Below are 11,548 nucleotides of genomic sequence, written 5' to 3' on the forward strand. Positions count from 1 at the left end.
TGTAGGGCAGAGTACATTTACAATTATGGGTCAATTGTGTTTTGGACTTGCTTTGGCCCAAAAATTAAGATTTGACCCATAAAAATTGCATAATTGATGGAACGAATATAAAATATGAAGAGACCAATATACCTTTCAAAACTATTTTAAGTATTTTCTATCACAATGTTTGACAAATTTTTTTATCTTAATTTTTTCTAATAATTATTCTGAAAATTTATTATTTTTAGAAAACTATTTTTTTTAAAAATATATTATAAAAATATATCATTTTTAAAAACAAATTTGACATATTTTTAGTTTTTTTTTATATACACAAATTTATTTTCCAAGATGTTTGATTTTTAAATAATTATAATAATAATAATTTATTTTTATTTTTTTGGAAAATGGTGGATTTTTTTTTCAAATCATTAAATTAAATTTTATTAAGGTTTACAAGGAATAAAATTTAAATTAATACTCTTTTACTCTTTTTTATAGTCAATAAATATCATTTTCCCGTTCAAATCCTTCTTTTCAAATTTTACGCTTCCTCTTGTTTAAATAATAAACTTATCCGGACCAAAACAACTAACTCCAAAACAATATTGTCCCTACAATTATTATCCACTGTCACTGTCAGCCATCAACATCCTTTATGATAAATCGGACAACCAGACAAATATTCATCATCTGAGATTCTGAATCGCCCCACTTTCTCCTCTACTCCTTGCCTTCACGGCTTCACCCGCCCTTCCCCACTTATCGGGCAACCAGACAAATATTCTTCATCTGAATTGCCTCACTTTCCCTCTGCCACTTGCCTTCACCGCTTCACCCACCCCTCCCCACCTCACTTGGAGAAAGATAGAGGGAGTTGCAGTGCAGCCATGGCAGCCACCAGCATTGATAATTCCCCACTTCCTAGCCAAAGGTAAAACAGAGAAAACCCCCTTTTCATAACATCTGATTTGTGGGTCTGAGCTACTTTAATATGAATACTTGTTTCAATTATGTAGGGTTTCATTAATAATGACTAGGGTTTCATATGTTCATGGGATTTGGGTTTCATGTGTGTTTGTGTCATTTAGGGTGAAGTTGTAAATCCAAGATTGATGAATCCAGCCAACACTGATTTGGGTTTCATATATAGAATTCAAGAACTTAATTTTTTAAAAAATATTTTTTACAGGGGTTAAAAAATAATTTAAAAAATTTGAAGCTTTTTGCTCCTCAAGAATTTATATAATAAAAATTTCTCAAGAATTCTTTTTTGGAAAAAAAACCCCCCCAAAAAAAGAGGCAAATTTCATTGAAAAAAGATCTGTTTTCACTGATGATCATTCATCAAGATTTATTTAATAGCTAATCCTTCATTGTTTGAAAAGATGAAGTTATAGTAATTAATCTTCAACGGTTTTAAAGAAATTTAAAATCTCTCAATTAAATTCATTTTATTGAAGAAAAAAATTCAAATTTCTCAATGAAATTATCTTTCTACAAATTTTGATGTGTTTCAAGTACTTTTTTCATATTTATTTAATTTAAAAATTTTAATTCAAATATTGCCCCCCTAACATAAATTTCTCTCTCCATCCCAAAATCCAACTGTGGTGATTCCTTTATGGCAGATCCAGCCTTGTGGTTTGATCCATTTGATTAACTTTTTTATCACTTTATTATGGAGGATATTAGTTGTAGTCAATTTGCCTAAGTTTCTGTCTGGAAATGAAAACTTGGATCGGTGAACAGAAGAAACCATCTCGATATTGCATTTACTGTTTTATTGGTCTGAGCCACTTCATTTAGTTTGGTTTTGTTGGTTGCTATATATCTATAGCTCAATTTTCGGTTGTCAATCGATTTGGGTTTTCTATACTATGTGATTTAAGATGGATATTTCTAAAACCAATTGTTGAAGTTCATCTAGGGCAGGTCCAATCTTGTGGTGCAATCGTTTATCATATCATTAGGCATAAAGTTCGGCTACGGTCAACCTGCCAGATTTTCTTTGTTAAAAAAATGAAAACTTGGGTTTCACTAATTTTGGCCAACTTTAGCATCATTTCTGGAAGATTTTGAGCTTCTTTTTGTGAGTGAATTAATTGGCTTTATACTTTTGGTCTGAAATTCAACTTTTGAGAGCATCCAAATGTCCTAATTAAAACATTGGACTCTTTTTTTTTCGACGATTTGCTTTCCTGGGTTCTTCTCGTTTGTTGAAAGTTTCTGAAGTTATATTCATATTTTTGTCGACCGAGTTTGATTTCAACTTAACATTCGGGCATCGTGTTCAGATTTGATTTTAGATGAATTTTTTCAATTTGTGGTGGTATTTAAACTATGGTTTTAAGGCACAAAAATAAATTGTCATGGTTTTCTATGTTTGACCCTATTTTTACTCTATTATGCTCCATCAGCTCATTATGAAATTAGTGGAAAAAGGAATGTTTAATTTATTATGAGAACAGCTCTGGTGGTTTATAGACTGTTGCTTGGAATAGTAATTAAGGGATCTGAAATCTGGATTACATTCCCCAAATACTAGTCCTTTTTTTTTTTTCCCGGTTTTATTCACCATTAGTTGCAGTTGTTTTATTAGAGTTAAAACTCAAACCAGTCGTGTGGGTACTGTGTTGCAAAACCCAGAGAATGTAGCCTTCAAATTTGATTATTGTTGTATGAATGGACTGCGATTATAATTCAAAATCTTCAGAAGAAGTGTCTTTTTGTAGGAGACCATAGCTTTAGCCAAAAGCAAGCTCAAGTGGGTGTTTTTCCCTGAGCATGAAAATTGAAATCATTCCATTTGTTTTCGGTATTATTTGTAGGTAGGAATGAACATTACTTGGTCATCACTAAAATTGATGTCAAACCACTATGGAAGCAAAAGTACATAGCTGGTTCCCGAGTTCCCACAAAACCACTGCCCTGAAACTTAGATAAGAAAGACTTCATCAGCACTCTTAGTGATTGAATCCATGGAGTCTCGTAATTAGTTCACTTCCTAAATATATGTACATCTTGCTTATGGAGTATTTTTGTTTTTCAGATTATTAGAGAAAGTGGCGCTGGTCACTGGTGGAGCCACTGGAATTGGAGAGAGTATTGTGCGTCTATTCCTTAAGCAAGGTGCAAAAGTTTGCATTGTTGATGTGCAAGATGACCTTGGCCAGAAGCTCTGTGAAACGCTTGGCGGTGACCCAAATGTATGTTTTTTCCATTGTGATGTCACAATAGAGGATGATGTTTGCCATGCAGTCGATTTCACAGTTACTAAATTTGGCACACTTGACATTATGGTCAACAATGCTGGCATGGCAGGCCCACCCTGTTCTGATATTCGTAACGTGGAAGTATCAATGTTTGAGAAGGTATTTGATGTAAATGTAAAGGGTGTCTTCCTTGGAATGAAGCACGCGGCTCGTATCATGATCCCATTGAAGAAAGGAACAATCATATCCTTATGCAGTGTTTCTAGCGCCATAGCAGGTGTTGGCCCGCATGCATACACAAGTTCTAAGTGTGCTGTTGCTGGCCTGACACAGAGTGTTGCCGCAGAGATGGGGGGACATGGGATACGAGTCAACTGCATTTCACCCTATGCAATTGCTACAGGCTTGGCTTTGGCTCACCTGCCTGAGGATGAGAGGACGGAGGATGCCATGGCTGGTTTCCGTGCTTTTGTAGGAAAAAATGCGAACTTGCAGGGGGTGGAATTGACAGTTGATGACGTTGCTCATGCTGCAGTCTTCTTAGCTAGCGACGAGGCGAGGTACATAAGCGGCCTTAATCTCATGCTTGATGGGGGCTTCTCCTGCACAAATCACTCACTTCGGGTCTTCAGATGATGCCATTTGAAGGTAAGTTCTCTCATGAGCAGGATTGCAGCACAGGGGTTAAACATTTGCTTGAAATGTAAGATATATAAACCTTTCTCGTGACCAAGCATGCAGTGAGGCGTCTAATGACTATAATGACTATAGTCTGGTCAGTTGTAGGCAATATTTCTATTTGAATCTTATTGACAATATATTACTGATTGATAATCCTCTGCACATGGTACTTGTATGGTTGATTCCTTTCCAAGAACTAGATCATTGTATCTGTGTTTGGCAATTCTGCAGTGGAAATGAGACGAGTGTTTTCTCATGGCTTGTTTTGCTTTACCTTCACCCACCATATCGGGTCGATATGATATGACAAGGGTGCGGGTGTGGGATCTTGTTAGATATGACACCTAGATCCAAGACTCCAAACCCATGTAACATATAGAACAAATTTGGTAAGGGCATGGTTGGTGACTATTTTCTAATATAATTTATATTTTTTTATTTTTAAGAGTAAAAGACAATATTAATTTTTATAATGAAAAAAAAATATATGAATTTATATAATGTCTTTTAAAATTATTTAAAAATTTAGTTTGAGGTAATACAATTTTTTAAATATTTTTATTTCAAAAATCATTTTCAAAAATCATTATTGGTGATGAGGATGGACTAAGAAAGCACAAGTGGGGTAGGAAGAGATGGAGTGCAAGATAAATCATTGAATATCCCCTATTTGTTGAATGAACAAAGTTGCTATCTCGAGCAAAAGACTATAAATAAATCTTTAAGAATTTTTATATTTTAAATAGGATTTATTTTTATTTTTTATTCTTAAAATAAAAAAACTATTGTTTGGATATACTTTTTTATTTTTAATTTTAAAAAATAGAAAAAAGAATAACTTTTTATATAAAATATGATAACTTTTATATAAAAAGTACAAAATTATTTAATTTCTTTTATAAAAATTTTTAAATTTGAATTAGCAAATTTTTAAACAATTTTCAAATTTTATTATTTTTTCAAAATAAATTTCAAAGATTTCTTATGTTTTATTTATAGTTTATATCTATTACTTATTTGGATATCCTGGTGCTTTTAAAAATAAAAAGTAATAGTAAATTTTATATAATATATACATTAACTCTTATGAATTTATCTTAATTACCTCTAAAATATTTAATTTTTCAATTTTTTAAAAGTAGAAAATAAGAAATAAAATTTTAATTATTTATTCAAAAATTATTTTTTTGGGGGGCAAAATTGTCTTTTTAAAAATAATTACAGTTGCAAAAATCGGTTGGGGGTCCAAGCTTCCACTCCCCAAACCCTCCTCTTATCCACCACCACCACTCACCATTAAAACCAGACACCCAATGCTCACTCTCCAATCCAAAACCCTCCCAAAACCCTAGCTTCCCTCCAACCTCCCAAAACCCTAGCTTCCCTCCAACCTCGAAACCCATGTCTTCCCTTCTCCAATCTTCATGTCTCTCTTCTCTCATCAACCCCATTTCTTCCACCAAACCCTCCCTCTTCACCTCCACAACCCCCATCCTAAATCCCCAAATCAGACCCCTCAAAGTCTCCTTCTCTCAATCCCAATCCAATGCTGAATCTTCACCATCAAATTCACCAAATTCAGGGGAGGGTCCCCTAGAGGTCAAACCGGGCAGTTCTGACCCGGACAAGCTCTCATTTGCCAGAGCTAAGGAGTATAAGAAGACGACAAAGCAGGAAATGGATGGAAATCCAGGTTTAGGGTCTGAGGGAAATGGAAATGGGGGTGGTGAAGCTCAGGAGATGCCGGTTTCAGTGAAGATTGCGTTGGAAAAAGCAAAGGAGTATACGAAGAACAAGGGGGTTGTGGGTGATAGCAGGAGTGAAGCATTGTCAGGTATCGTTTGGGAAAATGTAGAAATTAAATTTATTTGTTTCACATATCTCTTTTGGATTTTTTTTTTTTCAATTTTTGCTTGATTCCACAATGGGCAACAATACAAAAGTCCTAGGGTTTCTTTGCTCTGTTTCATTCTCAGCGAATTTGGGAAAACACTTCACACGAGCCAGGTGGCTGTATAATTCAGTTGTCTGCATATTTCTGTTTTTTTGGTTCCCCATCCTTGAATAACTAATTTCTATATTTTCCTACTTCTTTTAACAACCGACTGGAATTACTGAATCTGTACAGGGTTTAAATTTTCATTACAAATTTGTGAAAAATCTGTAAAGCCTGGATTCTGACTGGACCCTGGAATAATATTTTGACAAAGTTCGGTTAAGAGTACCTTAGCTATCAATTAAGGATGTGGGACTGAAGTTGAACTGATTCAGAAAAATTTGTAAAGAAATGACTTCTAATATATGTTCTTTCAGCTGCAGTTTGGGACAAGTTTGGAAATGTGATTGAATAATTAGGAGGATTTTGTTGGTTGATGAAAAATGAGACATTTTGAAATGGAAAAACTGAAAATTGTATATGCGCTGGTTCTAGAATTGACAGGAGGAAATGCGGGGAATTTGGGAAATGGGATTGTTGAGAAAGGGGACGATAAGAAGGAACAACTTGCAATTTCAAGCATTGATTTTGTGGGGCTCAACTTTTCTGATAAGAAGACAGGCAGGGGACTGCCAGCTGGGTTGGTTCCAGTCTCAGACCCCTTTCCAGAAGGGGACTTGCCTGGGGTGGAGTTGATTGTTGGGGACACCAGCAAGTTTGAGGATGCAACTTCTTCAAATCCCAGGCCAACCCAAGATGATAACTCGGATTTGTACAAGCCAAAGGTTTCTACATGGGGAGTTTTTCCTAGACCCAACAACATCTCAAAAACAGTATGATATTTTCTGTTTCTACATTTTACTTGAGAAATTGATGCATCTTGGCTCATGTTACTGATTTTGTTTGTTGGATTATGCTATGTGAGGGAGTGGGGCCTGTTGGCAGATTTGGTTTAATGTTGAGCTACTGATTGGATGAAATGGATATGACCAGCTTAGGAAAACAATTTTGACTGTCAAAGTTTGCAACTGTAGAAACAAATTAATTATCTAAATTGAGTGCAACATGTCCAAGCTAATGCCAGTACTTTGGGAAATAAGAATGCAAGTAGAGAAAGAAAAGAGAAGAATAAAGTAAAGAAGCATCAGAAAGTTGGTCTCTACTCATACCTTAGGAGGAGGCTTTAACCTTTTTGTTTGTAAATTGTTTTTATCAGAATTGTCCTGGCAGTAATACTAATCATAGTAGTTAATTCATGTACAGGATCATGTATTATTTTCTGATATGGTGAGAATGAAATGAGGCTTTTACCTTTTTCTTTGTAAATTGTTTTTATCAGAACTGTCCCGTCAGTAATACTAACCATAGTAGTTAATTTGTGTGCAAGATCATGTCCTATTTTTTGATAAGGCAACAATGAAACTTAACCTATAAATAACTAGGTTAAGGAAAGATACAAAAGAGACAAAAACATCTTCCATCAGCATTGATGCATTGTATATATGTGGATAACGAAGACTATTTATTTTTGCGGTACATGGATGTGAAAAAACATAACAAATTTTCAAGCCTTGTAACAAATGTAACACATCACTTCTCTATCAATGTAAAAGATAAATGTAGAAGAATAAAAGGAAAAAAAGAAAAGAATTGGTTGGAGAGTCTGAGATGGTGATATTATGAATACTGTGAAAAGGGGAGCAAGGATAAATGGTGTAGATTCAACTGCTGGAAGGAAAAAGAGAGAGAGAGAGAGAGAGAGAGAAGGTTTTAGATGTTCTATTTTAATCTTAAAGCAATAATGTAATCACTTTTTAAAAAAGGAAGTTTAAAATTGATCTTAGATGCTTCTGAGAAGTAGCACCAGCAATAGAGATCATGCCATATCCCATGTTAACTGCTTCATTTTTTTATTGGACTTTATTTATTAATTGTCATGGGCATCATCTTTAACTTTGAGGCAATATCCATACTTCTAGATGAAATTAATTAAATGAGGGATCATGCTATCAAAAAGATGGGTTATGAAGACTCACATTATGCAATTTACTTTGATCTATTTCTGGATTATTATGACACTGATGCCAACATCTTTAGAAAGTTCTATTATTGGTAACACATTTTTTTTCTTGACATTCAGTTTGGTGGTGGAAGAGTAATTCGCCCTGGAGAGGTGCTTGAAACTGCAGATGACAAAGCTGCTAAAGAAGCACGCACTAGACAGTTACTTGCTGCATACAAAACTAAGATTGGATTAAATATCGATCCAAAGCTAAAGTCTGAATGTGACCAGGTCTGATTCAATCACTTCTTTACATAAAACATAGAAGAAAATTCAAACTCAAAATTGAAATCTACTTTTAACTTCTCTTACCATTCGTCATGGAATAAACACAACATAGAAAATATTGGATAAAAGGTGCTTGAACCTAATTTTGGAAAAGATTCCTTTTTACTCTTCTACTCCAAGTTATAAATTTTTGCCGAGTCAATGTTCCAGTCCGATAAAAGAAAAAAGAAAAAAAAAAGAAAAAGGAAAAACAAAGTCAACAATTTGTGTCGTATGTCTGGTTGGGAGCATAATATAAGTGTTTCTATATGTAGGCATTGAAAAATGGTGACTCCTTGATGAATATTGGAAAACTGAAGGAAGCATTGCCCTATTATGAGAAAGTCATGGATAAGTTGACATTTCAGGTAATTTTCTGATAGGAATGAAAACTGGTTGTTTATACAGTTTGAGCTTCTTGCAATTGAAAAAAGAAAGAAGAAGAAAATGCTCACTTATATAGAGTGTGTGTCTATACAAACAATGTAAATAAGTTGAAATGCCACTTCTCACCCTTTCTTTCTTTTCATTGAGAAAGACCATGGAATCTATTAGTCTGTTATATATTGTGGGTTAATTACCTAAATTTTAAACTTTTGGGTCAATTTGGTAGCTTAACATGGTGTTAGATCTCTTATTAGCTAGAGATCTTGAGTTCTAGTTTGTCTGCATGTTTGTTCCCCCAACTGTTTATCTATAGTTTGAATGGGGTTGCACATGAGGGGAGTGTTAGCCTAGCATACATTATGGGCAAGTGACCTAAAAGTTTGAACTTTTGGGTCAAATTCTTAGTTTACAAAATCTATTTGAGGTTTGAATTTCTGCCAACAAGATTGTTTGCATCTGATGAACTAACGAGGTCAACTCTACGTCTCTACCCCATGAAGCCCTAATACGAACTAGTAGGGGTTTTCTACTTCTTTCCTGTGTTGAACTTTGTCTTGGCCATGTAAACTTGTTTATTTGTCATTGCACCAGTAGCTAATACAATGTATCACTTCAAGGGAACACCCAGTATAAAAGTTGCAAGTTTTTGTGATTCATGTCATGGAAGTGTGACTACAAAACCCAAGTGTTCTTATGTGTGACCAGATTAATCCAGCACCTCTGTTCTATTTGAATGTGCGCAGGAAGAATGTTGATGCATTGCATTTATAATTTTGGTAATTCAAAAACCCAGGCTAATCCAACACCTGTATGTTCCATTCCAATCGGACAATGAAAGCAACAAACAGATGGTCACAGATCGCCAGTGGTTTTACTATTTTAACCATTGTTTTATTAAAATCCCTAATCCTTAAATCTACTTCCAGGAGCTTCAAATTTCTCTGCACCATTGCACCTAATTAGTCTTTTCAGACTTTCTCCAACTGCCCCTAGGGTGGATTTAGTTAAGTTTACATTAGGTGTGTAGTACTCAGTGAGGTTGTTATTATTCAGATTTTTCTTTGGTGTGGAGAATAATTATACAAGATTTATGTTCTTTTATTTATTTCATTTCATATGTTTGTTGTTTGTGCAGAGTGAACTTCATGGATTAGCTGCTTTGCAGTGGTCTATTTGTCTAGATTCACTCAGCAGGTATATTTTTTTTCTGAGAATTAACAAGTCCGTTGTTCCTTTACATAGAATTTGAAACAAGTAGATTGTCCTCTGATGAATGTAAGACTTTTGTTTTAGCTCCTGTTTATGATAAAGGCGATTTAGGATTTCAATATATCAACTCATTTCTATCCTACTTAGGGGCTATGGTGAATCCTCTTGGCCAGTTACCAACATGCAGGTTCAAATGCTATTGAAAACATAATGGATTGATTCAATTTGAATGTCTGTACACCTTTTGTTTAGTACAACATTTGACCTCATTTTATTTAGGATTGCAAATGAATTGAGTGCTCATAAACTGCTCACGCCTGATGAGAAGTCAATGGGCATTACCAGGTATAGCTACTCATGAAGATCAACACAATATGCCTGGTTACTTGGAATACAGAAATTCTGACCACATCGACTCTTTTATTTCAACTAGATGACAGACTGAATTGTTTAGTTATCAACACTTTATCTTACATGTAATGTTAGAAAGACATGATGCGTGTTCAGATCAACCCTTTGGGCAACATTTGTCTGGATATGAGTGTTCTCATTTTCAGGGTCTAACAAGTAGGCAGGTTTGTGAACCCATGGTTTATGTGCTAGAATTGCATGGATTGTGATAAATTTGGAATGAAACAATTTCAAACCATGCCTTTATGTGCTATTGAGAGTTGGAGAAAGATATTGGGTCTAACTCATAGGAAAGGAAGAACAAATGTGACACTGTTATGAACATTTGTTGTTCTAGATAATTTGGGAAGTTTGCAAATAATCATTTTCCTCATCTACAGTACTTAAGTAATTCATGAACATTTGATTATGTCAAATAATTTTAGATTTCACATGTTGAATTGAGTCTGTTTTAGAATTGGGGCTCTTGATTAGAAATAGAAAACTGCTAAATAATATTAAATTTCTGTTGTCTTGTTATTAAAAGGATACTAAGTAGATGCAATGGTTGACAGGCCAGATGAGGCTCGAGTTATGTATGAGAGGCTTCAAACTCACCCAAATGCCCTAGTGAGCAAGAAAGCCAGGCAGCTCATATTCGGATTCCAGGTAACTAAGCAAGGACTGCACAGAATAATGTAGTGCCTGTTTGTATGGCCTCAGGGCTCAGGAGTCAAAAAAGAGTTTGAACTTTGAGTAACAAAGACAAGTAAAAAAAATGCACACATTTTTGTATTAGACAAGTGAAAAATGTTGCATTGGGGGGTGTCCTTTTTACATAGGCTCGAACTACTCTTGAAGTAAATGGAAAAACAGAAAAGGAATATTGTTCAAAAGCTAAATTGGATGCGCTGCTTGATTTGGAAGACCGAAAACAATGCCACATATATCCTGCTTTGTCCCAATAATTGGTCATTTACATTTTGAAGTAGACTAATTTCATCATGCTTATTCTTCTACTGTTGCTTTCATTTTTGGTAGGCCATGGAAATGATGAAGGTTACAAGCCAACTTCCTCTAAAGAACACAGGCTACCAGAATTTTTTTGAAGCATTTATTGAAGATAAAGCAAATTACTCTCTAAAGGACAATGAAGTTGAACTTGGCCAAGCTCTCCCATATATTATTTTTCTTGTATCTCCCATTTTTATTGTGCTCCTCATTGCTTTACAAAAGGGAACATAGATAGGAAGTTGAGAACATGAAAATTGCAATTGGGTTGTAAGTAACAAATGTTATCCTTCCAAATGTACATTCACCTCAGTTACTATTTTTACACACAATACTATTGATCAAGTGACAGATCGAATAAATATCAAGAGCCATGCACATACTTACAAGAAAATTTGGGATTATTCT

At 34.6% G+C, this 11,548-nt stretch overlaps 2 protein-coding genes across 4 annotated transcripts; both read left to right on the plus strand.

The window, feature by feature from the left end:
- Nucleotides 1-643: 643 nt before the first annotated feature.
- On the plus strand, nt 644-4,134 carry LOC117927554 (xanthoxin dehydrogenase). The gene is made up of 2 exons (XM_034847105.1): nt 644-916; nt 3,035-4,134. The coding sequence occupies exons 1-2, from the start codon at nt 873-875 to the stop codon at nt 3,831-3,833; spliced, it is 843 nt and encodes a 280-aa protein (XP_034702996.1). The 5' UTR covers nt 644-872; the 3' UTR covers nt 3,834-4,134.
- Nucleotides 4,135-5,148: 1,014 nt separating this feature from the next.
- On the plus strand, nt 5,149-11,534 carry LOC117927869. 3 transcript variants are annotated; one of them, XM_034847565.1, is made up of 7 exons: nt 5,149-5,712; nt 6,310-6,647; nt 7,955-8,107; nt 8,419-8,511; nt 9,666-9,724; nt 10,705-10,798; nt 11,171-11,534. In XM_034847565.1, the coding sequence occupies exons 1-7, from the start codon at nt 5,280-5,282 to the stop codon at nt 11,372-11,374; spliced, it is 1,374 nt and encodes a 457-aa protein (XP_034703456.1). In that variant the 5' UTR covers nt 5,149-5,279; the 3' UTR covers nt 11,375-11,534. The 3 variants fall into 3 exon arrangements, with proteins under 3 accessions (XP_034703456.1, XP_034703457.1, XP_034703458.1); XM_034847566.1 differs by lacking the exon at nt 11,171-11,534 and adding an exon at nt 10,874-11,148 and having other exon boundaries at nt 10,705-10,837; XM_034847567.1 differs by having other exon boundaries at nt 5,624-5,712; nt 6,192-6,647.
- Nucleotides 11,535-11,548: the final 14 nt, after the last annotated feature.

Source organism: Vitis riparia, chromosome 13 (assembly GCF_004353265.1).
Source record: "Vitis riparia cultivar Riparia Gloire de Montpellier isolate 1030 chromosome 13, EGFV_Vit.rip_1.0, whole genome shotgun sequence".
Taxonomy (NCBI): Eukaryota; Viridiplantae; Streptophyta; class Magnoliopsida; order Vitales; family Vitaceae; genus Vitis; species Vitis riparia.

Coding starts and splice junctions, on each gene's coding strand:
- LOC117927869 (XM_034847565.1), top strand. CDS start 5,280: ATGTCTTCCCTTCTCCAATCTTCATGTCTCTCTTCTCTCATCAACCCC. Junction 6,648..7,954: donor CCAACAACATCTCAAAAACA/GTATGATATTTT, acceptor CTTGACATTCAG/TTTGGTGGTGGAAGAGTAAT. Junction 8,512..9,665: donor TGGATAAGTTGACATTTCAG/GTAATTTTCTGA, acceptor TTGTTTGTGCAG/AGTGAACTTCATGGATTAGC.
- LOC117927554 (XM_034847105.1), top strand. CDS start 873: ATGGCAGCCACCAGCATTGATAATTCCCCACTTCCTAGCCAAAG. Junction 917..3,034: donor TCCCCACTTCCTAGCCAAAG/GTAAAACAGAGA, acceptor TTTGTTTTTCAG/ATTATTAGAGAAAGTGGCGC.